At 39.1% G+C, this 27,978-nt stretch overlaps 1 protein-coding gene across 2 annotated transcripts; it reads left to right on the plus strand.

Moving 5' to 3' along the window:
• The first annotated feature begins 1,172 nt into the window (after positions 1–1,172).
• Positions 1,173–27,956, plus strand: ankha (ANKH inorganic pyrophosphate transport regulator a). Of its 2 annotated transcripts, none has more exons than XM_027173279.2 (13): positions 1,173–1,247; positions 1,527–1,626; positions 6,772–6,988; positions 7,234–7,352; positions 9,197–9,280; positions 9,633–9,803; positions 10,393–10,527; positions 10,615–10,707; positions 13,267–13,359; positions 17,830–17,959; positions 25,688–25,811; positions 26,591–26,690; positions 26,847–27,956. In XM_027173279.2, exons 2-13 carry the CDS (start codon positions 1,531–1,533, stop codon positions 26,985–26,987), a joined length of 1,503 nt encoding a protein of 500 aa, XP_027029080.1. In that variant the 5' UTR covers positions 1,173–1,247; positions 1,527–1,530; the 3' UTR covers positions 26,988–27,956. The 2 variants fall into 2 exon arrangements, with proteins under 2 accessions (XP_027029080.1, XP_047664765.1); XM_047808809.1 differs by lacking the exon at positions 1,173–1,247 and adding an exon at positions 1,323–1,341.
• The last annotated feature ends 22 nt before the right edge of the window (positions 27,957–27,978 follow it).

Consider the following 27,978-nt stretch of genomic DNA (forward strand, 5'->3'; position numbering starts at 1 on the left):
ATATTGACCTGTTTTCAGTCCTAACCCAAGGCTAGCATCAACACACACACACACACACACACACACACACACACACACACACACACACACACACACACACACACACACACACACACACACACACACACAGACACACGCACTAACAGTTACACGATAGTGTGTGAAGAACCAGAGGCTTAAGGGTTGAAGGGCTTTGTATTATGTACTATGTTTGTATTGTGAAATATTATGCATACTTCTACACTGTAACTTTGTGGTATGTCACTCTTTAAATGTGTAGTACGAGGCCTTAACTGGAACATATTATGACTTTGAATACTTTGAATACTTCAGATTACTAGACTATAAGCACAGAGATGAGAGATAATGCCACAGCTTGCTGGAGGTTTACTGTAGTAAGAGTAAAATTAAAGTAGATCAGGATTCATTCTGTAATTATATTTATTATTTAAGCTATATAACTGCATGATATATGATCACTCAGTGTAAGTGCCGTAAAGGTATTTTCATGCCAATGTTATTAGTATGGAAAGCTTGTATGACATGATACTGGGTCTTAATATGTATATGTCCTCAACAAACCAAAGGTAATTCTGTTTATCCCTGTTTGTTCATTCTAAATAGTATAAATAAATACTTATGTCATAATTCTTAACTTATTTCATAATATTACGAGGTAAATTGTGTTTGAGATTAAACCCTTCGTTGTCTGTTTGTGATTGAGAGAAAATAACTAGAACAACTAATAGAAGACAGATGCAGCTCCATTGTTTAACATTTTCAATGTTCTAGTTTAAGAGCTACGATGAAGACAAAAATACAAACAAACAAACAAACAAAACAAACAGTTAACTTTGGGGCACGTTACATTAAAATCAGGAACACATAGAGAGTTCTTGACTTGGATTCGTACTTTATAATTATATAAATATATATTTACTGTTTTTATTCCATTATTTCCATTAGAATGAGCATCAGAATCAGGTTTATTGCCAGACATTTGTTTATTAATGTCCAAGGTGTGAATAACAGACCATGCTGAGTCCTGGATGTTGTTGATTAGATCAGTTGAGGATGTAAATAAACGTTTATGATCTGTGATTTATTAAGTAGCTGTGATTTATTAGCAGTAAACATAGAGTCCAGGTTAGTGGGCGTGGCCTGTGACGTGTATTAGTGGCGTGTGCGGGTTGGTGTTTTTACATCCCCCACGTGCGCCCTAAAAGCAGAGACCTCCCTACAGACAGGTCAGTGTGGTGCTGCTGCCCTTCACGTCAGTTACTGTATGCCGTTATGAATTAAAAAGACAAGCTGTCACCGCTCGTTTTGCGTTTAGTACCGGTACATTGAGTTAGCCTTAAGATTTGTTTGTTATTTATAATATTTTTGGATGACCTTCTGTGTCCCACCGTTACATGGTTCCTGGATTAATATGAATCATCTGTTAGCTACGTGCTAAGTGCTAAGTATTGCAGTGAACATAGAAGGTACAATCCAGTGCACTTGCTGCTTTATTATTTTGTTAGGATCATGGTGGAGCTGACATGTCTTACTGCTTATTGGCCTCTCGTCCGATTCCTGGTTCCCTTGGCTATCACCAACATAGCCATCGATTTTGGGGAACAGGTAAGAAAACAAGAAATGTTCTGCTATTGAAACACCGTGTTTTTAACCGTTTTAATCCGAATTTCACTCGTAATCTTATTACCATACTATTGCTATTGTTTATCGAACTCTAATACACAGTGTATAGGAAATGTTAACAAGAAAAATGATTAAAAAACAAAAAAAAAGACAGTAAATGTTTTCTATTCTGAATGGCTCATGTGTCGCCTGTTTCCATGGTAACAGATCATCCCAATGTCGTCTTCTTTTTCTTCTTCTTCTTCTTCTTGCCTAATGTTAATTTCATCTGTTAAATTCTTCAGTTCCACTTTGATTAGAAGTGCTGAAGCTACTGAGCATAAGGTTTTGGTGGCGTAGGATAACGTTTATAATGCTACACAACTGATTCAGGGAGGTTTTTACAGTTAAACAGGCTGCTGCTATCTAGTAAATTTTACAACTAACCCGTGATTCCTGCCTAAGTGGTGTTTGTGTTGTTGCAGTTTCTAATTCTGACCACTAGGTGTTACATAAACTTTTTAGAACTGCAGTAAATGGGACACTAAAAAAAAACCTGCTGTCCCACAATTCATACATAAAAGTGAAGAAATTAGTTGAATATTGTATTATATCTTTCAGTTAGCAACATTACAATGTCAGTAGTCAGTAAAAAGTCAGTAGTCAGTAAAAAGTCAGTAGTCACTCAAAACACCTCATTAATTTTTCAGTGGAATTTACAGGAATGGAATTAGAATGAGGACTTATTAGAGTGTAACACTTGTAAATGAGTTACTTCACCATCAGAAAAGGGAGATACAAACTTTTGAACTGACAATATTTTGATTTTGTTCTAATAAATGTCCGGATGTTTACAATCTCTCCACATTTCTTTATTTGTGATAATCAGGAAACATCTGTGAAAGTAATTCAGCTAAAAGCTTTGCTGGTATAAATGAAATAGATGAAAACTTTTTAAAACCAGTTTATCTTAAATGTAAGGAAAGCATTGATGAATGGTGTTTATATGCTCTTACTTTATGATAATTTGCACATTTTTGAAAGATTTCACCTCAATAGCTATGTATGAAGTGTAGTCTTGATCTTAGAACATAACATTGGCATTTTAGGAAGTTATACTGTATATATTTTTAGAATGTATAAGGTAACATATGCTTTATTTTCCAGCCAAATATAATGCAGTAAAGCTTCTTTTCTTGTCATTCTATGTAATAAAACTCCTCTTACACATATGACAAAATACAGAGAGGCAGTAGGTTATTTCTAATAATTAAGACTCTCTTGAATATTTTATGGACTGATTTCCATATCCATTTTTTAAGTATTTGTAAACATTTTAATGTAAACCCTGTGATCATTACTAAAATGCACCAAAACCTCCTTAAATGCAGAGCCTCATAGGCATCTATTTCATGGAAATATTTTTTTCATTTTGGCACAATAGGTCTTTTTTTTTCTTTTTTTAGTTGCCGTTATTTTTGCACATTCTGCACCTTATTTTTCATCTTAAATGTAGGGGCTTAGCCAGCAGCTGGTCTTGTGGCTTGACCATGGTATAAAAAAATAGAGGGGTAAAAAAACATGCTGTATTCAGCAGACTTTATTAAAAATTGACCTGTAGCTGCTGATTTTTCAGCTTGCCTGCAGGTTCAAAGCTAATGTCTAATAATTACAAAGCATGAATTAATCATACTTTTGTTTTTTAAGGAATTTTAGAATTTCAGAGCTGATATATCTAACACAATTTTAAATTGTCCATCCTTAAAAATATTTTGGTTTGCAGTAACAGTAAAAAAAAAAAAAAAAAAAAAAAAAGGTCGGTAGGTAGGCCTATTTTTTTTTTTCAAGTTTCAATGTAAAATATAGCTGCAAGCAGCGATGGCGTGCCCTCGCACGTTTTTTTAATCGCTATAAGGTGCCTCCCAGAAAACAATGCACGGTGGGCAAGTGCATCAAGTGGGTAGATATCAGTGGACTATTTTATGTTGTTACTGACCCATTTGGGGACTGTAGGTAAATGAAACCCCACATTTTAGACAAACGGGGGCGCTAGTGAGCCATTTTAGAGACACACCTTTGTCTGACCTTTTTGTCCATAGTTAACAGCCGACAAATGTGATGTATGTGTCAAATTAAGTTAATCTAAGCACGCCAAAAGCCTTAAATATGCCTGAAATAAAAGTAAAATTTGACAGGATGCCATGGCAACAGTGTTTGAGATATCAAAAATCCGTTCACAATTTTGCATTAGATTCAATCGCATGAATGTCCACTGTGAAAAAATCCACCTTTGTGACTGACACACTTCCTGGGGCCTGTTGGTGGCGCTATACCCATCCATCCATCCATCCATCCATCCATCTTCTACCACTTATCCGGGACCGGGTCGCGGGGGCAGCAGTCTAAGCAGGGATGCCCAGACTTCCCTCTCCCCAGACACTTCCTCCAGCTCTTCCGGGGGAATACCGAGGCGTTCCCAGGCCAGCCGAGAGACATAGTCCCTCCAGCGTGTCCTAGGTCTTACCCGGGGCCTCCTCCCGGTTGAACATGCCCGGAACACCTCCCCAGGGAGGCGTCCAGGAGGCATCCGAAACAGATGCCCTAGCCACCTCAGCTGACTCCTCTCGATGTGGAGGAGCAGCGGCTCTACTCTGAGCTCCTCCCGAGTGACTGAGCTCCTCACCCTATCTCTAAGGGAGCACCCAGCCACCCTGCGGAGGAAACTCATTTCGGCCGCCTGTATCCGGGATCTCGTCCTTTCGGTCATGACCCAAAGCTCATGACCATAGGTGAGGGTAGGAACGTAGATCGACCGGTAAATAAAGAGCTTCGCCTTATGGCTCAGCTCTTTCTTCACCACAACAGATCGGTATATCGACCGCATCACTGCAGAAGATACACCAATCCGCCTGTCGATCTCCCTCTCCATCCTTCCCTCACTCGTGAACGAGACCCCAAGATACTTAAACTCCTCCACTTGAGGCGCTATACCCGGGGCTCACAATAAGCACATCGATGCAATCGGAATCCTTGGCCGAACATACACACCGCGTGTCATCACAATAGGACAATTTTTGGCTTAGATAGAAGACAATTCCTGTTTCTCTGAATTCGCCATAAATTAGTCGTCTCGCCATGGTAGCACCGTTCAAGATATCAAAAATCCCTTCGCAATTTAGCAAGTGCAATGTCTCGGCATCATGTTGACCACTTTTGGTGTCAATCGCATGAATGTCCTAGGAGGAGTATTTAAAAATTCACCACATGCAACTGTTGTGACTGACAAACTTCCTGGCGCCTGTTGGTGGCGCTATGTCCGAGATTCACAATGGGCACATCGATGCGATCGGAATCCTTGGCTGAACATACACATCGCGTGTCATCACGATAAGACATTTTTTGCTTTAGATATTAGACATTTCCTGTTTCTCTGAATTCGCCATAAATTTGTCGCCTCGCCATGGCAGCACCGTTTGAGATATCAAAAATCCTTTCGGAATTTAGCAAGGGCAATGTCTCGGCATCATGTTCACCACATTTGATGTCAATTGCATGAATGTCCTAGGAGGAGCATTTAAAAGTTCACCGCATGCAATTATGAAATAATCCAAAATGGCCGACTTCCTGTTGGGCGAAGCTCATAGTTTAGAGCGTGAAAGTTGTTCAGGTCGATGAAATCTATATGCTTACCAACTCTCGTACATGTGGGTACATAATTGCCCGATCTGTGCACAAATGTTTGTTTTTGCATTACAGGAGGTGCTACAGAGCCCCCCTGCCACGCCCCTATTCCAGCCTTTGCCCAAGCCTAGCGTCGCCCGACTCTGATGTGTGTGCCAAATTTCAAGAGTTTTCGAGCATGTTAAGGGACCCCAATTGGCCAATGTGTGCAAAAAAAAAAAAAAAAAAAAGAAAAGAAAATAATAAACCCGAGCAGAAACAATAGGGCTTGGGCCCTAAAAATAGTACAATTTTGGTGATGGTGATTACGTAGGTATGACTTTAAACAAATTAGCATATCGTTAATGTTATTTTATTGCCTTTGTATTAGTTGTTTGAAGTTAAAAAAAAAGGTTTGTCTTAAGGCAAATTTACAACCGGCAAGTCAGTCGGACTTAAAGCAAAAAATAAAAAGAAAAAATTGAGTCGGTCCTAAATTGAGAGGGTCGGTCGGGTTACAGCAAACAAGAATAGTTTTAAGGATGGCCACAATCCCTAATTTTTGTAGTGCATGTGGACAGTGCGGTGTACTGTAATCTAAATTAATTTTATGCTCACAAATATTTCTGTGTGCCCGAGTGTGTGTCTGTGTGCATGCAGGCTTGTGTGTGTGTGTGTGTGTGTGTGTGTGTGTGTGTGTGTGTGTGTGTGTGTGTGTGTGTGTTTATTTTTAGAAGGTCCCGAACTGACAGGTAGATATTTAATGAAATGTGACAGTGAAACATATGTTTATGTAATAAACTGTAGATATTCTTATTGCATGGATTACTAAAGATAAATACAGAGCATTGTAAACATGTTGAACAGCACCACTCAAGTGTACTGGGTCTAATACACTGCCAAATTATTAAACATGGTATTTCTTTGTCCCTTGATTGTCATTTCTGACCAGCAGCTCTCTCTCTCCCACCCGCCTGAAAATAAAAAACGCCCACTGCTGAGAATTATTTTGTCTTACATGATCTCATTCCCAGAGTATATCTATAACCCATTTTTTAAAAAAACTGTGCAGTAACAAGAACTTAAATTATTGTGCAATAGCAACTGTGCAATAACACCATTTTTTAAAACTGTGCAATTTGTTTGTTTGAAAGTGTAACTAACATTGTTTTCTTCTTTTCTTTTGTTTCTGTACACTGTACTGTGTATATTTGTATTCATACTATGTTTCTTTTTTATATTATGCTTTTATTTTATATTTGCACATTTTTCTTTGCTGCTGTAACCACTGTGGGATGAATAAAGGTATCTTATCTTATCTTATCTTATCTTATCTTATCTTATCTTATCTTATAGAATAATCACCTTTAGTAGCTGATGGAAAAGTCATATGTGTGTCACAGTGGTGTCTCAGTTATTTAAACTTATCATGGTAAATGAAAGAAAATCTCACAAATTGTGTTTGTAACTCATCTGTATCTTTGGCAGGCTTTGAACCGAGGAATCGCTTCAGTAAAAGAGGATCGCGTGGAGATGCTGGCCAGCTACGGTTTGGCCTACTCACTTATGAAGTTCTTTACTGGGCCCATGAGTGACTTTAAGAGTGTTGGGCTGGTGCTGGTAAACAGCAAGAAGGACAGAAGGAAAGCAGTGCTGTGTATGGTCTTAGCCGGTGTTGTAGCTGCAATCTTCCATACTCTTATAGGTAGGTGTGTGTTTTGGGATTTTCTGCAGGTAACTGATTGTATTTTTCAGAATTCCACAGACTGAATTTATTTGAATTCTTCACTCATGAAATACATGTGCAGTGATAACAGTAGATGATGTTAGAGCCTGCTTTGTAGTGAGTCTTAAGCAAGATACAATGCCAGAATCTGATTGAATTGACAATACAGCACCTGGTGACTCCATGGCTTTTAAATCCATTACAAATGTGTTCTTGTGTGACAGCTTACACAGATTTAGGATATTACTTCATCAACAAACTCCACCATGTAGACGAATCTGTTGGAAAAAAGACACGGAAGGCATTTTTTTACCTTGCAGTGTTCCCTTTGCTGGATGCCATGGTGAGTTTGAGGTTCATACAGTTCCCTTTTTCCTGTTGATTTGGTGCAAATTAAACTATAATCTTATTGTTAATTGTTTATTCAGGCGCCCCTATTTGTGTAGACTCTGGCATCAACACTCTGACTATAGTGCAATAATAGCTTTCACATAAAGAACATAGTGACAGTAACAAAAAATGCATGTCAGCGTTAAAAAGTAACAAACGATCTGTCCAGATATGAAGTTTGAACTTTTTCTTCTCATTGTTATGGAACACTTACATTTACATTTACAGCATTTGGCAGACGCCCTTATCCAGAGAGACATACGGAAATGCTTAGGTCTCTATCATTTTATACATTAACTCTGGTTCACTAGGTTACATACTTAAGATACCATGAGTCAAAAACATTGTTCAACGTTTTTAGTTTTTTTGTTTTTTATAAACATGTATGCAACAAACAGGGAAGGAAGTCACTTAATAACTGATGTGTCATATCAGGACTTGTTTAACTCCTTAGGTAAGGTAGCATTAGTACATCACATACCAAATACTATTAATAAAAATGTTGCATCAAGGAAACAAATACAAGTTATACAAGTTATTACAATCATAGGTTATTATCATAGTTTAGTTTATTTATTAAACATTTTTACACCCTCGTATATTTGGTATATCTCTCTCCTTTCGTACTATTGTGCAGTTCTTAAATTATTGTGATATTAAATTGAATTAATAAATAAAAAATTGATGGTTTCTCATCTTTGTTTAAAATACTGGAAAGCTGCACCTGGATATATAACGATTAAAATTAGATTTGCACTGATTTAGAAAAATCTTGAAATGTGTTCTGTGACTGGAAATCTCAACTTACGAATGAAAAATTATTTTAAGATGTGCATTTTTACCAGACTTGTTTACCAGCAGCCGATGTAGTACAACTGCAACTGAACTCAACTGACATGTTTGTTTGTGTTAATTTATATTATTGTTTGTATCTTTTATTAAAAATATATTGTACAAGAATAAAAATTTGGTAAGGTAGGCATTAGTTAGAGAAGAAAACAAGAATAACTTTTTTTTCTTTTGCATTTAAAAGAAAAAAAACCAAACAAAACCCTTTGACACTTTTTCATTGTAACTTTGAACAAATGTTTTAAACTCATGGTATCTTAAGTATGTAACCTAGTGAGCCAGCATTAATGTATTCAATGTTAGAGATTTAAGCACTTATGTACGTAGCTCTGGATAAGGGCGTATGCCAAATGCTGTAAATGTAAAATAACAAAGCGATTCTACCCCTGTACTTCACTATATCCCAGACTTGTTCTAGTCTTCATGATGCAGTTTTGTAAGGCGTGTTCTCTAACAAATGCTGGAGCCTTCAGTTTCATTTTTATTTTTGTCCTATGAGATCTTTATTTGTAATAAACAGGTGAGCTTCATTCAGCAAATCACGTGACTTTGGACTGTAACTGGTTGCACCAGAATTAATTCAGGGGTTTCAAACCACTAGGTGTGAATACTTTAGAAATTGGATCAGAATTTGGATCAGATCTGTAGCACAAATTCTTTCCCACTGAAACACAACATTATAGTTGATCTAGCCTGAGGTGAGAGTGGCAAGGAAAAACTCCCTGAGATGATATGATGAAGAAACCTTGAAAGGAACCAGACTCAGTAGGGACTAAACACTATTTAATTTATTTATTTTTAATACAATATTTAGTTCTGCATTTTATTGACACACACGTCAATTAATATTTAACCTGATTCTCCAGCTAAGGCTTAATTCATTTACTAGACTAGATTGTGTTCATCAAGAATAAGACTTTATTTATGTCTTTTTATTTTCCCCTATAGGCATGGATTCATGCTGGCATCCTGCTAAAGCACAAACACAGCCTGCTGGTTGGCTCGGCTTCCATCTCTGATGTTGTAGCGCAGGTATCAGATCTCTCACACTCTGTGCTCTCAGCATTTCTATCAGTTAAAATTTAGATAATAGTGTGGGATGAACATAAAACTGGTAGTTGATTCAGACTGTTGATAGTTCTGCCATGGGTAAAATCAATTTCAGTCAAAAGTTCTTTTATGCAACTGAAAATGCTTAGTAGGCTTCGATGTAATGACCACCATATTTTCGTCGTATCATTTCTTTTGGTTCTTTTTTCCCCGCATCCTTTGCATTGTCATGTTTGTGAGAATCATATACTTTCATGGTTAACTCAGTACTGTTTTAAGACCAGGTCCATCATCCACAGCAGGATTTCATCTACAATCATTTTCTCTTCTGTAGATCATATTTGTGGTGGTCCTACTCCACAGCAACCTGGAGTGTGCCGAACCCTTGCTCATTCCAATTCTGCCTTTGTACATGGGAGCACTGGTGCGCTTTAGCATTGTGGGATTGGGCTACTACTGCAAAGTTCATGACAACATTCCTGACTCCTGGAGCCAGGACATGGGGGTACAGCTATTTAATGTTTACCCACCTCAGATGCAAGATGAGCAGTGTGTAACTTGGAACAAAAATGTTGTTAAATACCAAATTTTCACATTTTGTTAATGAGCTGACCTTCCTCCTTCATTATACAACAGTTCCAGTCCACTTATGTGATTGAATGAGTTCCTTTCCAGGAGTGTTTAAGTTTAATGTAACAGTACTGAGATATTTTACTGTTTGTATTGTGTAAACTTTAGCAGTCCTCTATTTCCCCACAAATTATTGCATTATATTGTGTTCATGGCAGTTATTCAATATGAATTTCTAATTTGTAAAACTGTTGTATAAAAACAAAATCAAACTTTTGATCGTGTTGTTAGACTGAATATTTATATATTAGTATTGTGCAAAAGTTTTAGGAAGGTGTGCAGAAATGCTGTAAAGTAAGAATGGTTTCAAAAGTAGATCTTTTTATTTGATTATTTTTTAGCAATTTTAAAATGCAGAGGGAGCAAACTAAAAAAATCTAAATCAAATCAATATCAATAGTTGGTGTGACCTCACTATTGCTTTATGGATTAATTTCTCACTTTAGGTTTGTATTATTCTCTAGGGAGATACCACCGTCAGGAAGATGTTAAACTTCTGGTGGCCACTTGCACTCATACTGGCCACCCAGAGGATCAGCAGGCCTGTCGTTAACCTGTTTGTGTCTCGAGATCTCAAAGGCAGCGCTGCTGCCACTGAGGTCAGTGGTTTTGACTTTTAGCTTGTAATAAATAGGCACAATGTTTTTACTCAGATGCACTAAATCTTTGTGTGTGTGTGTTGGAAGTCTGTAGCAGTGCTCACAGCCACCTACCCAGTGGGACACATGCCCTATGGTTGGCTGACCGAACTACGGGCTGTCTATCCAGCCTTTGACAAGGTGTGTTTCCTTGTTTTACTCCTGATCCTCGACAACCTAGAAAACATGATTCCACTCCAATTACATAGATGATGGATCAACAGCTTTTACTCCTTCTTGGCTGGTCCATGACAGCTGTTTGAATTTGGACATACTGTACCAAATACTGAGAAATTCTACTTCTCACTCAAGTTGTTGCTGATAACAACATCACGACATCAAAACAAAAGTATTTTCACAGCTGGTCTCTGACATCTCTCTCTCTCTCTCTCTCTCTCTCTCTCTCTTTCTATATATATATATATGTATGTATGTATGTATGTATGTATGTATGTATGTATGTATGTATGTATGTATGTATGTATGTATGTATGTATGTATGTATGTATGTGTCTCAAGAATATTTTGGAATACATTGGAGTTCAATGTAGTGATTGGTAATTTCCCAGGCACCATTGTACTTGACTGTTAGTATGAGGTGTTTGTGGTGTGTTTTGTTTTTTGATAGACAACATGAACACTGTGCATGTAAACATCACCTTGGTCTCATCAGTGTTACGAAGGATATTGTCCCTGAAGCAAAAGTGCCAAATGATACTGATGACACTATACTGAATGCATTCAATATGTGCTGGTCCATAATGCCACAGACTGCCACAGACAGATGTTCACTAGAAAATGCTTAGGATATAATATGGTGGCATTTTAAGACATGCAAAGTGCAAAATTACTCATTTGAATTTCATTTGAGAATAATCTACACACAAAATGTAGGTCAGACTACGTAGAACATAGCTGAATGTAATAAAGTAAAAGTACATTTTGTTTTTACAATTTTATTTGAGTAAGACTAAAAAATGCAATTATACAATTATAGATCCAGTTTATTCCGATTCTTCAGGATTTGATTTGTCATTCTGACAGTTATGCAACAGGAACCAGTCTCTATTTTTGTGTAATATTTACACACTACAATATGCACACTTGTCTTGTAATGGTGAAATAAATGACTCTTAAGTGTATAGTTTTCGATCATACTGATCCTAAATGTACTCAGGTGTATTTAGGGTTAAGTTAATTTGCTAGATAAAATATATAGTGTATAGTATGTACAATTAGAAGGGTTATTTAAGGTGACTTGAACAAATAATTGAAGACATGCCCTGATCTGCACAATGTGAGTGGAATTTTCTCAGATCAACACACATTGTCCATTGCCGCCAACATGTTTTTCATAAAGAGTGTACCTTTATGCACACCTGTAGCTAATTACATAGCAGCGATATAACAGTGACTTGCCTGCGGTGGTTTGAACCTACCCGAAAGTCTATGATTCAGCTGTTTGTGTTTGGCTAGACTGAAGAGGACACAGAGTCCTTTTGATATATTATGTGTGACCTTATGAAGAGATTGAAATGTCTTTCTTTTTTTTTTTTTTTTTTTTGGATTCATGATTGTATATGTAGACAACTGTTCTAAATGAGTATATGTTAAATATTGTCATAAGCATTTAGTATGAGTTCATTTAATTGTTTTTAGATTACACAGAGTTACACAAAAGTACTGTTTTATTCTGGAAACCTTTTAACTTTTGATAAAAAAAAAATATCAATTTAAATGTTTGTGTGTAAATAAATTGTTGGGGGGCACGGTGGCTTAGTGGTTAGCACGTTCGCCTAACACCTCCAGGGTTGGGGGTTTGATTCCCACCTCCACCTTGTGTGTGGAGTTTGCATGTTCTCCCCGTGCCTCGGGGGTTTCCTCCGGGTACTCCAGTTTCCTCCCCCGGTCCAAAGACATGCATGGTAGGTTGATTGGCATCTCTGGAAAATTGTCTGGAGTGTGTGATTGCGTGAGTGAATGAGAGAGTGTGTGTGTGTGCCCTGCGATGGGTTGGCACTCCGTCCAGAGTGTATCCTGCCTTGATGACGCCTGAGATAGGCACAGGCTCCCCGTGACCCGAGGTAGTGCAGATAAGCGGTAGAAAATGAGTGAGTGAGTGAGTGAGTTCTATTGTAGGATTTAATTCAAGCATTTTACCGTATTTTCCGAAATCCTTTAGCAAAAAAAGGGGATGGAGACGTAAAGAAGGACCATCAGGTCCATTGTTTTTGTATACTGCAATCTAAAATTTCACTGATTTGATTTTTGTAGTCATTACTTCCTGGTCATAGTCTCAGAGGATCTAGAGCAGAAGTGTCCAATCCAAGGGGTTGGTGTGGGTCCAGGTGTTTATTCCAACCAAGCAGAAAATAATTGGTGGCTGACTAAATACTTTTTTGCCCCACTGTATATACACTGAATGTAAAGTCATTCTGCGGCAGGGTATCACATGCATATACAGCGCTCTTAGTTTATACAAAGCATGGAGAAAATGTACATAGACCCTAGAGGAAAATGCAAAAGCCAAGTGACTATACATGATAGTAAACTGGTTTGACCGATTAGCCCCATGTTTTCTCTCTGTTATATGATTGGTATCTGAATTATTATTATAATATTTATTTTGCCTGCCAAGCAAATCTTTTTTGCATGACTTCAGCATTTTGTAACAACAATATTTTTCTTTTCCATATCCAGAATAACTCATCCAACAAGCTAACTGCTGGAGCTGGAGTGACAAAATCCCATATCAACAGGTTCACTTTAGCCTGCTTTACTCTCTCTGTAACGGTAAGAATGGCTGTAAATCATTTAGGAGGACTATTTTTACTATTAATACTATAATTACTATTATTTAGGATATTGCGCTATGCATTTTATTGCTTTATTGCTGACAAAAGCTGAAATCTAATGAAGAGCACATTGATGATTTCAATTAAAATTTGCTTTGAAAGTGTTAATGTAATTTCTTGAACATAAACATTTGACATGTTTACATGTAACACATTAATCTTACTATAACATTTCAATTGGAATAAAAATCCCATTTTGTATATATGTCAGATGAAATAATACAAACTGATCCACATCTGATCAAACAAGAAGGAGAATCCATTTAAAGATTATTTAATTAAAAGAATAAGAACTTGTCCTACTGTATGGCTTTCAAAGTAGAAGCTTTTTTTTTTGCATTTGCATTTTAGCTGAGATGCTCCTAGTAATAATTTACTCTCTTGTGAAAACAGAGTTGAAGCCCATTCCACTTTATCTAAAATTAGAATGAACATCAAATTAATATTTTGAGGCAGATACAGGATGCAAATTTGTGTCCTGTCCAAAACACCTTCTGGACAGGACTCTCATGCTTGTTGCTATGGTAATGACATAACCATTTAACATTTGGAATTGATATTTTGGGATTCTTATATAGTTATAATTAGCTAAAAATAATTCTTCCAGAAATGTACAGCAATGAAAGTGTAAACATAACTGACAAGGTGTAGCTATCATTTCTATCTATGAAGATAATGCCATCATTGGTGATGTATACATTCTGTTATGGAGTACTGTATTATGATTGGCCAGGCGAGGCAGCAAGGAGTTTTCTTAACCCTGTCTCACTTTAGTATGGTCAAAAAAGGAGGCACAGCTTCCTTTAATACCATGTTTTTATTTATCATGGCCTAAATAACAGTTGTGTCGTCCTCATGGCACTGTGCTTGATCTCTACCTTGGTTGCATTAGTCCAAAGTATATTGTTACAAAGCATTTTTAGTTTGTTTAGATGCAATTATGTAAACCTAATGCTGTCATATTTTTTGGGAGAGATGGGTTTTTACTGTCTTTTTACTGTCTGGAGTCTTTAAGGGTGGTTTTCCTACAACAGGCTTCTGGGAGACTGTGACTGTTGGAGGGTTTTATCCGTTTTAGGAAGGAAGAACTGTACTATGGAACCTCTCATGTTGTTACCCCTGAACCACTGCTTGACCACTTGTGCCACGTGCTTCAGGTCATTAGCATGAAGCATGGTTGGTCCAAATCTCTGGCAGGTTGAGCTGGTAGGTCCAATTCCCTGCAGGTTAAGCTTGTGTGCTTACGCCGCCAGGTTATCTTGAGATAGTCCTCCTTTTTCATGATACCATCTATCTTAACAAGGTTACTTGAACCACTGGCATCCCCATAGCATCCCCATAGCATGATGTGACTGCTACCATGCTTGACTGTTGTGATGGTATACTTAGAATTCAAGGTTTTCTTCAGAAAACAGAAGGCTTCTCCTTTTTTATGCTAAACGTTACGTCTATATGTCCAAAGAGCTCCAGTTTAGCCTCATCTGACAAGAGGATAGATGACAAAAAGTTTGGTTCTTTATCTAGGTACAGTAAACCCTTGCAAAGGCTAGGTGCACATCCCTATGTTCCAGGTAAAGAGTGGTGTCTTGAGAAATTGCTGGATGGTGGATCTTGATACTGTCTCCCATGTTTGGTTCATGGCGTCTACTTAGAGCTTTTATGGTGACACGAGAATTGTTGTTTGCATCGTGGCAGATCTTTCTAGTGACCTTTAAAGAATACTTTGCAATTTCTGCCACACCCATACAGGTTTCTGACAGTGTTGATCATCTTAAATGTCTTGATGATACTCTGTACGGCTAATACAGGAACATCCAGTTCTTTCGAAATGGCCTTGTAGCCTTTGTCTCCACTATGGGCATTGACAACACACATACAAAAAGCATGACTGTGAATTTTTATTCTTGCCCAGGGTGACATTGACTAAGAATTAAAGCTTTTGCCTCATAATTATACTTTACAGAGCAGGTGTTACCATTTAACATTATTAGGCCTTAATTGATTAGACCTAAATTAATGAAATCGATTATAGTCTCTGGACTGTGAAACCATGTACACTTTTGCAAAAGAAGGAATTTTTTCTAAGATTGGAAATAGGGTATGATTAATTTTGAACAGAGAGAATCTCTGGCCTTATCTATTGGTATACAAATGAAGTTTAGCTAAAACATATGTGGGTTTGTGCACAGAAACTAATATATATTGAATACAATAGAAGTTTCACCAAAGTAGCTTTTGTAAATGAAAAAATAAAAAATGTATTGATTTGTCCAAAGAGTATGAATCATTTTAAGCACAACTGTATATTGACCGGTCCTGAGTTCTGAGACAGATAAAAGACCCCAAATACATCCCAAATGATATCCCCAATACTATCAGTAGACTGTAGCTTGTTTATCTGTTACCACAGCTTAATTGATGCCTTCTGTTTTTTTTGTTGTTTTTATGCCTGGATTTTCATTAAGACCTATGACCTACAAAAGACTGGGGCAATTGCAGCATGTGCATGTTGAAGCAGTTCAGATTATTTATCAAATGAGATTTGTCTTGTAGGCACATGCTCTTTAATTGGAATGGGAAGAAGAATTAACCAAAGACTGACGTTTGATTTTTGCTGCATGAGCACACTTGTTTTGTGCTAGAATGAACTGGCACATGTACAAGTAGTTCAACAGTCAACTGCCAATCAAAAAGCTGTTTTCATCCAAGATGTGTCTCTGTGTCTGTTGGCATTGGAAACATTTCATGCAAACCATTGTACATTGAATAGTGAAATAGTCTGATGTACAAAACAAATGAAGAAAATATGCGCGCACACGCACACACACACACACACACACGCACACACACACACACGCACACACACACGCGCGCACACACACACACACACACACACACACACACAATTATTTTCACATTTTTTTTCAAACCTGTTTTGTATGCATTAAAATATTACCTCAGTGATAACTGGTTGTTTTTGTATCCAAAAGTTTTACCAAAGAGGCACAACTTTTCCCCAATTGCACTGAACTCAGTGATCTCAGTGAATATTGAAAACCTGAGAAATAAATATATATGGATGCTTAGTAGGTATATATATTTATTTTAACATTATTTCAAATCACAAAATCAGACTTGTTTTTCGAATTGTGTGGATACTTAAGAGCAGAGAATTTTTTTTTTCAAATTACTATTGGTTACATCTACATCATGAAAATGATTACAGTATAAATAAGAGTGGAACTTTGTGGTGAGATAATGAGAAGGTTGCTGTTGCAACTTGACGGTTTAGTAAAACTGCGAATATTTTTGTGAATGAGTAGAACAGCCTGGTCTGTTTCATATACTGCAGTTAATTGTAAAAGTTGTAACTCATTTTTATCTGAAAACACTTAAGAATTTTGTCTACATTTAGTTTGTACTATGATATAGTAAAACTTGCCTATTATTAGTTCAATTCAGTTTTATTGGTATAAGGGTTTTAACAATATGTTGAACTTTTGGTCTGGAAATCAGGTAAACTTTTATCATCTGCATTTTATGACAAGTGGTCATTAAATATTGTTATTATATAATTATAGAAAAATATATTATTTTATTTCCTCTGTCTTAACCATTTCAGTTTATTGTGTTAATGGTAAGAGGCTTCTCTTCTACAGTATAACCCTGATTTAATACTAGATGATGGAAATATAGGTAGTGTTTTGACACATTGTATATCGTAATCACTGAAAGTTGTAATGGCTTTCGCTAAGTTCGTAAGCATCTATCCATGTTTTTGCTCAAAGTACTGATTTAAGAGGTTTAGTAAAGTTGGTATTTCCATAAAATCTAACTCTCACCAGAATAAACCCTCAAAAACATGCCAAAACATGCCTATAGTTAATGCTCACAGACCCATATACCTGTCAGTTTGTTTTCACCACAATCCAACAATCAGGGATAAGACTGGGTTGGCAAGGATAAGACAGGGATTTAGGGTTAAAGATATGTTACTTTGAAGCCTGATACCTGGTGCAGTCGGAGAGCTTTTACAGTCCAATAACAGGATGTGTAGGAGGACACACAGGCATGTCTAGCTGCACCAAGCACAGGCTTAAATTACAGTGATAGATCCTAACAGTTGAAGAGTGGGCATGGCATAAGAAGTGCTGCTCATGCCAGGATGGCTTCTGGCTGCATGTCTCTGCATGAACAATGACAAAACATGCTTTCCACAGTGCATTCAAAACACCATAAATGAGAAAAACATCCGTGACGGCGACAACAAACACTCCAGAGCATGACTGTCAGGAGGAGATTGTTTAGAAAATGTTAAAAGCTTTGTGTGTATTATTGGTTTTTTTGAAGCCATGCAGAGTGCTTTGTAAGGATGAGGTATTAACACTTGCACATGTTTGTTTTCTAGCTATGCTTCGTAGTGTTCTGGACCCCTGGTGTGTCCGAGCTGATCCTGGTGAATGTAATTGGAGTGGATGCGAATTTTGCTCAGCTCTGCACTGTTCCTCTTCTGATATTCTCCTTCTTCCCTATTCCAGGTTAGATTTCATATGCAACACATCTACTGCTTGGACACATGAAGCCAACATAAAATGGATGGATGGGTGGATGGGTGGATGGATGGATGGGTGGTTGGGTGGATGGATGGATGGATGGATGGATGGATGGATGGATGGATGGATGGATGGAATTCAGAGTTATTGGAACTCTTTGGAATAAGAAAAAAAGACATTCTGTTTTTCTGGTTAATTAACTTACTCACATTGAAAATGAGAAATGCTCTCATGGGGGAAAAGAATGTCCACCGATTTGTATGTCTTAATATATCCATGCTACTTTATATAACAAGTAAATAACAAGTCTGTTGTCCTCACCAACTTCTATAAACAAACATATAACCTCAGGCAACAACAACAAACAAGCTACAACAGGCATTCTTTTATGCGCAGCACTTGTAAGATCCCACCACAGATGCTCATTGAGGTTGAGGTCTGGACTTTGACTTGCCCATTCCTATTTTTTATTTTTTTTCTGTAGCCATTCAGTTTGTTGTGCATTTGCTGTTATGCTCCTGCTTATTGTCCTGTTACATGACCCAATTTTGGCCCAGTTTAAGCTGCTTGACTGATGGCTTTACATTTGTCTCAAGAATATTTTGGTGTACAGTGGATTTCATCAGTTTCTCAATGACTGCATGTTTTGCAGTTCATGTGGCTGCAAAACAAGCCCAAATTCACACTCCTGCTCTACCATATGCTTGACAGTTAGTATAGGGTTTACCTGAAGTAAATATATCCATATGCCTTTTTATAGGCATATTTATTTATATATGGTGGTTAGAGAAGAGTTCAAAATTAAAATCTCAAATAGATTGGGTTACGTCTTAGGAGAAATCATACAGGATAAAGGTGATCAGAATAACTTTGTATGGCCACAACATGTCCATGTGATGAGGTACCTGTGGAAAAAAGATGGTTAATGTACTGTACTGTAGTATAGTACTATGGGATAGTGTGCCATCTAGTGAATGTCGCTTTAATCCACTGGATATGCATAAACAACAATGCTGCTTAAATTGATGCCACTTCTGCAAGTGCATGGAAGCTAAAATAATTCTTTCCAACATCAGTTACTGCTTTGTCATGTTACATGCAACTCCACCACTCAGCTACACATGTTTATTATTGCAATTCCAGTATAGTGTGTATAAATTTGACAAGGGATTACAATAGTGGATGTATGGTTTAAAAAAAAACAAGGGGGTCTTTCGGTTTTTCCCATTAGGGGTTTGCAGCGAATCATGGACAGCATCCATGTCCCAACCATCTCGATTTAGCCTCTCTGGCCATCCTCGTCACCTCAACATTCTCCATCTGTGCCTCATGTCTTTTCCTCACTGCTATAGTCTCTAACCCATACAGAATAGCTGGGCTTACTACTGTCTTGTACATTATTCCTTCGATTCTTGCTGACACTCTTCGGTCACACAACACTCCTGACACTTTTCTCCACCCACACCAACCTGCTTGCACTCACCTCTTCACCTCTTTTCCAGACTCCACACTTGATGGTTGACCCCAAATACTTGAACTCCTGCACCTTTTTGACCTCAGCCCCTTGTAACCCCACTGTTCTACTTCCCTCCCTCTCGTTCATACACACACATTCTGGCTTACTATGACTGACTTTCATTCCTCATCTTTCCAAAGCAGACCTCCACCTGCTCCCTCCTCTCACTACAGATCACAATGTCATCTGCAAATATCATTGTCCACAGAGATTCCTGTCTGACTTCATCCATCAAAATGTCTATCACCATAGCAAACAAGAAGGGCCTCAAAGCCGGTCCTTGATTTAGCTGCACCTCCACCTTGAACTCCTCTGTCTGACCTACAGCACATCACACTGCTGTTATACTCCTCTCATACATATCCTGAACTACTCTGATGTACTTTTCTGCCATTCCTGACATTCACATACAGTACCAGAGCACCCTATCATACACTTTCTCTAAATCCACAAAGGCTAAGTGCAGCTCGTTCTGACCGTCTCTGTACTTCTCCATTAACTTTCTCAGAGTAAAAATTGCATCAGTGGTGCTCTTTCTGGGCATAAAGCCATACTGCTGCTCACAAATATTCACTTCCTTTCTTAACCTAGCTTCCACTACTCTTTATCATACTTCATTGCGCGGCTCAACTTTACACCTCTGTAGTTGCTACAACTCTGCACATCACCCTTGTTCTTAAAGATCAGCACTAGAACATTTCTCCTCCATTCCTCAGGCATCTTTAAGATCCTGTTCAACAATCTAGATAGAAACTCCACTGCTGTCTCTCCTAGACCTCCACAGATTTGTCATCTGGGCCAACAGCCTTTCCACTTTTGATTTTCCTCAGATCCACCTAATCTTTTCTATTTCTTGCGCTACAATACTCACCGCTTCTCTTCTTTCCCTCTCATTTTCCTCATTCATCAGCTCCTTAAAATACTTCTTCCATCTTCTCTGCGCACTCTCCGCACCTGCCAGCACCTTTCCATCTCTATCTTTAATAACCCTTATCTGTTGCACATCCTTCCCATTTCTATCTCTCTGTCTCGCTAATTTGGCTTTTGCCATGTCTAACAATGGCCTTTGCCATATCTAACAATGGCCTTTGCCATGTCTCTTTTCACCATGTGCTGTGATTCCTTGTAATCCTGTCTACTTTCTTCAGTCCTTTCTACATCCCACTTATTTTTAGCTAACCTCTTCCTCTGAATGCTGTCCTGTACCTCCACAATCCACCACCATGTTTCTTTATATTCTTTTCTCTTCCCTGCTAAAAAACCCAGCATTGCTGGGCCAGCATAAGGTATGTTTTGCATTCTGGGACCAGCTTGGGATGGTGGTATGCTGGTCCAGCATTAGGTGCTGGTTGCTGGTTGCTGGTGTGCTGGCCGACCAGCCTGGGATGCTGATGTGCTGGCCGACCAGCTTGGGATGGTGGTATGCTGGTCCAGCATTAGGTGCTGGTTGCAGGTGTGCTGGCCGACCAGCCTGGGATGCTGATGTGCTGGCCGACCAGCTTGGGATGGTGGTATGCTGATCCAGCATTAGGTGCTGGTTGCAGGTGTGCTGGCCGACCAGCCTGGGATGCTGATGTGCTGGCCGACCAGCTTGGGATGGTGGTATGCTGATCCAGCATTAGGTGCTGGTTGCAGGTGTGCTGGCTGACCAGCCTGGGATGCTGTTGTGCATTAGGTGCTGGTTGCTGGTGTGCTGGCCGACCATCTTGGGATGCTGGTGTGCTGGCCGACCAGCTTGGGATGGTGGTATGCTGGTCCAGAATTAGGTGCTGGTTGCTGGTGTGCTGGCCGAACAACCTGGTATGCTGGCGACCATCCTGGGATGCTGGTGTGCTGGCCGAACAGCCTGGGATGCTGGTATGCTGGCCGACCATCCTGGGATGCTGGTATGCTGGCCGACCATCCTGGGATGCTGGTGTGCTGGCCGACCATCCTGAGATGCTGGTGTGCTCGCCGAACAGCCTGGGATGCTGGTGTGCTGGCCGACCATCCTGAGATGCTGTTGTGCTCGCCGAACAGCCTGGGATGCTGGTGTGCTGGCCGACCATCCTGGGATGCTGGTGTGCTGGCCGACCATCCTGGGATGCTGGTGTGCTGGCCGACCAGCCTGGGATGCTGGTGTGCTGGTCAACATATGTTGTCTTTTGGATGCTAGTATAATCCCAGCAAGACCACAACAAAACCCATTTATTACATATCACATTTCTTAGTGCATATTCATAGTTAAATAAAGACCAAGAAAATTTTCTAGAGAATTGCAATTCACTTTTTAATAAAGAAAAACATTCTGGATATTCCTATCATTTACATGGCTTTCTTTATTATATATATATATATATATATATATATATATATATATATATATATATATATATATATATATATATATATAATAAAATCAATAACGCACATACATTTCTATATAGTTTATTGTTAAATTTCAAGTGTTTTCAAAGTCTGAACTTGTATGGCACTTGAATGGAAAACAATACTGTAGTTACTTTACTACATGTCAAGTAACAGACAACAGACACTGAATTTCTTCTGAATAAAATAAATAAAAAAGTGCAAACACAGCTTTGAGCAGCCTGAACTTAGGGCTTATATTTCAAGTAATGTAAAACATTCAGAATCTTTTGAATAAAATAAAAGTGCTTTTAATCTTTAAGAAAAAAATGAAACAAAAGACTTTTGAGCTGCCCGTTTTATAAACATTAACTACATTAATAACACAGGAACCTTAGGCAAAAGAACATTTCAAGTAAAATAGAACAGGGCAGAATTTAACTGAATAAAAGAAAAGTGCAGAGCTTTGAGCAGCTCCCTTTTTCCACCTCTCCTTACTCCCTTTCCATCTTCCGTTCCTAGTGAGAGAAGTGGGCATGTAACTTTCCTGCCAGCAGTTTGAATCTTAATTGTCCTGCCAGCATAATTAGGTGCATTACTGCCACCTTCTGCTCTGGAGTATGGAACAGAAACAATCTGTTTTTGGCTTGGCTTTTGATGACGCTCTTGTCGTGATAACTAGATTAACTGTGCATGAATGAAAGATTTATCTTTTTATTAATATCAAAGAGCTTATATAATCTTATAATATTAGATTATAATAAGGAGATGCTTAATATGATAATATTAGAATTTTAACGGGTCTGGGCAGACCCCTCACTCGGTCCGGATACGGACCGCGGTCCGCCATTTGGTTATGCCCGGTATACAGGCATGAGAAAGATGGTGGCATGGTCCGATTTCCCAAAGGGTGGACATGATTGTAGCTGTTCTTGGATGATGTGTAGCAGTGGTCCAGTGTCCTTTTGCCCCTGTTGGGGCAGGTGATGTGCTGCTGAAAGTTCGGTAGTGCATGCTTGAGGTTGGCACTGTTAAAGTCTCCCATCACAATGAGCTCAGTGTCCTGATGCTGTCTTTGGTGTAGCATTAGTGTCTCATGTAAGTCCCATACTGCAGTGTCCGTGTCTGCTTGAGGTGGAATATAAACGGCACCGACTATGACCGAGCTGAATTCCCGAGGTAGATAGAAGGGCCAACATTTGATGGTCAGTAGTTGCAGATTTGGTGTGCAGGAGCGTGAAAGAGGAACAATGCTCGCGCTGTCGAACCAGTGGTTGTTCACCATCAGACACCCTACACTTCCCCTTGACTTCCCCGACTCCAGTGTTCTGTCCATGCGGTAAACCGGGAAAAACTCAGCCAGCTGGATTGCGTGGTCCAATACTGCTGGGTTAAGCCATGTCTTGGTGAAGCAGAGAAGGTTGCAGTCTAGAATGTCCCTTTGGAAAGTGCCCCTTGCCCTCTGGTCATCGAGCATGTTTTCCAGAGGCTGGACGTTGGCTAACAGGATACTAGGTAAGGGAGCGCGATGTGCGCCTCCCCTCAGCCTGTTCTTGACGCCGGCTCGTTTCCCTCGTGGACGCCGGTACGTGTCGCGTCCTTTGTTCTTCCTCAGGATCTCACTCGGCCAGCATGGGTCCGTGTTTAAAAGTGCCAAAGGGTGAGTGGATTGTACACCAATAGATATTTCCCACCCTCAGATGCCACAGCTTCTGACCGGATCTCAGCATGTCTGGCAGAAATTTCATCATGGATGACTGCTCATCAGTTAAAGCTCAATCCTAGCAAAACTGAACTGCTGTTCATCCCAGGTGATTCATACCCAGGTCATGATCTTGCTATATCCCTGCACAACGATCTGATCTCCCCTTCAGCCACAGCTCGCAACCTTGGGGTAACCACAGACAATCAACTGTCCTTTTCCTCTCATGTTGCTAATGTGACTCGCTCATGTCGGTTTCTTCTCTACAACATTAGAAGGATTTGGCCATCTTTGTCCACACAGGCTGCTCAGGTACTTGGTCAGTCTCTTGTCATTTCTAGACTGGATTACTGCAACGCTCTGCTGGCAGGTCTACCTATAAACGCAATTCGTCCTCTGCAAATGATCCAAAATGCAGCTGCCCAGCTTGTTTTCAACCTGCCTAAGTTCTCACATACCACCCCGCTGCTGCAATCCCTCCACTGGCTTCCGGTAGCTGCACGCATCAGATTCAAAACACTGATGCTGGCCTACAAAGCCAAAAATGGACCAGCTCCCTCTTACCTCAAAGCCCTCATCATTCCTCGCACTGCACCCTGCACCCTCAGATCTTCCAGCACTGCTCAACTGGTTCCACCATCTCTCAGGGTAAGAGGCAAGTATACTACAAGACTCTTCTCTGTTCTGGTGGAATGAACTTCCTAGAGGTCCGGACAGCTGAGTCACTGGCTATTTTCAAGCGGCGGTTGAAGACCTACTTATTCAGGAAACACTTCAACTAGCACTTCTTTCCCTATCTTTTGCATTAAAAAAAAATAATAATCTTTGACACTTTTTCATTGTAACTTTGAACAAATGTTTTAAACTCATGGTATCTTAAGTATGTAACCTAGTGAGCCAGCATTAATGTATTCAATGTTAGAGATTTAAGCACTTATGTACGTCGCTCTGGATAAATCGTCCGTCTGCCAAATGATGTAAATGTAAATGTATATGAGTGGCTCTGTCATATCTAATGATGCCCATCTTGTATAAATATAGCGGTATTTATGTAAATAAATATAGAAAATGAGCAAAAAAAAAGACAAAGAGTAACCGGAGCAGTTGCGACAGCAGCCGAACTCACCGGCGCCATCGTGTTCATCTCCTCATCACCTGTGTTCCCCTCATCAACATGCCAGTTGAAGTCTGCTCCAATCAATACTCTCTCCTATCTGGAAATACCCTCCATCACCTCATCTAACTCACTCCAGAATCTCTCTTTTTCTTCTAACTCACAGCCTACTTGTGGAGCATAACCACTGACGATATTCAACATTACCCCTTCAAACTTAAAACTGATTACCCTGTCTAACTCACTTCAATACTATGTACTTTGCTCCCCTTCCATTAGGTCTCCTGCACAGTATATCTAATTCCTACTCTCCATCATGTTCACCAGCTCTCTTCCTTTCCCTTTTAGTGTACCAACATTATTTTCATACTCCTTTCCTTTTCTCGATCTGTCTACAAACCCTTCTCCCTCCTCTCCTTCCTCGACCAGTAGCCCAATTTCCACCAGCACCCTGTAGGTCGACAGTGCCGGTGGCGGTCATTGTTAACCCGGTCCTTGACCAATCTGGTGGGGAATTCAAACTGACAACTAACGTTTAAATTTGGCACGTTTTATCCCGGATCCCCTACTGATGCAATCCTCTCTATTTGTGCTGGGGACATTGGCTTGCAACCCCTGTGGCTAGATTATTTCAGTATTTTAAAATATAGCTTTGAAATAGGAAATGGAAAGCAGGCATTGATCTCACCGGATGATCAGATGACACGTTTATAAGCTGTACATGCTGTAGAAGACAAACCAAGGAATAATATAGAGACTCAGGTGCTAGGCAGGTGGATGGTCATCTAACAGCATTTTAACAGTCTTTAGGTGATGACTGATGTATCTCCAAAATGGTTTCCCATTTAAAAAATTAACTGATCATATATTAAATATATAATATGTGATAGCTCTGTTGCCCAGTCATTACTCTTTGGTTTCTCTTCAGGTATGCAGACTGAAATTCTTTAAAAGGTGATTCAGTCACTATAGAGCACTTTCCTTCACCATATAAACACAATCTATGTGACCTTTGACCTGCTTTGTGCTTTCTAGTGACCATTCGAGCTCATCTGACAGGCTGGTTGATGACGCTGAGGAAGACGTTTGTGCTGGCTCCTAGCTCTTTGCTGAGGATAATCGTGCTCATCATTAGTCTCATAGTGCTTCCTTACATGGGGTGAGAATAAACAGTGTTTTTCAACATGTCACTGCTCTACCTTGGATTCAGTAGAATGTAATTTAAGATGAACGCATTGCCTTTTAATAAGTTAGCAACTCTCCTCATTTATGAGTTATGTATAATTTGAGAATATATTGTGAACTTTAATTTGGGATATGCTAAATGTTCCTATTTTTATAATACACAGGGAACTGTGTGGTAACGACCTCCCAATTTCAGATTTCTGTGCACATTTGTCTTAACACCATTCTGTCTGTGGATTTTGAGACTGGTGTGACTGCAATTATGGATCAGTGCTCGATATTCACAGACCTTAGCTACAAATACACAGCTAGGCTTAAAGACAGTCACTGTACAGATGGTAATGCAGTGAGAGGTTGACATAAAATATACATGTTCTGTACTATATATAAGATCCACTTATTTACTAATGTTTGCAAACTTTTTTTTATTTTCCCTCACGTGTTAGACCAGCCAATGATTCACACACCTCCTGCTTGGTCATGGCTTTGTTTGTAGACTTAACTTCTTTGCGATATAGAACAGTTAGGCTATTTTTTGGGATTGGTGTGTGTGTGTGTGTGTGTGTGTGTGTGTGTGTGTGTGTGTGTGTGTGTGTGTGTGTGTGTGTGTGTGAGAGAGAGAGAGAGAGAGAGAGATGTCTGTGTGTTTGAGCATGTAGGATAAAGAGAAAAGTATTAATAATAATAATAATAATAATAATTGTGTGTTTTGCAGAATGCTTAGGTTGTGATGTTGTGTGTATTTCTGTACAGTGTACATGGTGCTACATTAGGAGTGGGCTCACTACTGGCCGGCTTCGTGGGAGAAGCCACAATGGTGGCAGTGGGGGCATGCTGCGTGTATCGACAGCAGGTGAGTGAATAAGACAAATTTAATAGCTTTACCTTGTCTGGAAAGATCAAGTCATGGAATTTATAGTGACTTTACATATCTGTCCATTATGTACTATTTATCTGTCCATTTCTTTTATCGCTCCATTCATCAAAAATCCAAACCTTTTCACTCCAGAAAAAGATTTCAGGCAGAGAGCAAGATACACAGGTGGAAAACTCTTCCCCAATGGGAGATACCACATCTGCAACGGCGTTAGATGACATTGAAGAGCTGGACGAGGAAGAAGGACAGGAGGATGGGATTAAATTGAATTGAGCGAAAAGAGAACCCTGAGGTGAAATGATGACAAGGGAAAAACACAGAATTTTGCTTGGGATTTTGTGTATTAGCTAAAAGAAAAAATTAACAATGCAAACCATACTCCTGAAACCAAATTACAGCACTGTCATGTGTGAGTGGAGCTTTCCTGCTCAGTCCAAGCCTAAGCTGACGGACCTGCTACAGCACTTTCTACAACTGACAGAACCTTTTTGCACTGAAGTCCTCCACAGTCTCAGCATTTTCAGTACCGAAAACGGGAGTGGCTGGAAGATGTTTTTCTCTGCTTCACACCATCTTGTCAAATCCAACACCCAAGTACATCTAATTGCTCAGAGGGTGTTAATCTGGCACAAAAGCTCTGAACTTTAACACAGTGGTACTGTTTGGGACAGTATGGGCCTTAAAATGCACAATATCTGTTATTGCACATTGTCTGTTAACGCACAATAGACTGTCAATGTATTACAGTGATAGCTACAAATGTTACAGCGTACTTTAATTGAGCTCTTCAGGGAAATACACAAAGGAGATGCATATCATTTTTCTTTATTTTGTTTATCCCAAACTTGTACTCTTTGATTAATGGTAGATTGCATGGATTATTTATTTGGGAATTATATATACTTTTTGTTTAGAGCCTTCTGTGGTAAAGAAAGCTTTCTAACATCAGCTTAGACAGAAATCTTCATATTAAACGATGCAGGAGTGTGGAGATGACAAGAATTGCTAAACCATTTAATTACTGTTTTCTCGGAAGCCTTTTGATAAAGATTTATACACATGCTTACAAGTCTTTGTAGTTTAGAAAACAATGCTTTATAATATTTTTTATAAACTATACAAATCCACATCAAGCTATATTATGGTTTATAAATAAATGTCCCCGGAAACAACAGTAAAACGTACAATGCACTAAAAGTGTGAACTTTCATTTCAGATTCTAAATAAAGCACTTCAATTCCATTTCCAAGTCCAGAAAGAATTA

Source organism: Tachysurus fulvidraco, chromosome 25, assembly GCF_022655615.1.
Source record: "Tachysurus fulvidraco isolate hzauxx_2018 chromosome 25, HZAU_PFXX_2.0, whole genome shotgun sequence".
Lineage (NCBI taxonomy): Eukaryota > Metazoa > Chordata > Actinopteri > Siluriformes > Bagridae > Tachysurus > Tachysurus fulvidraco.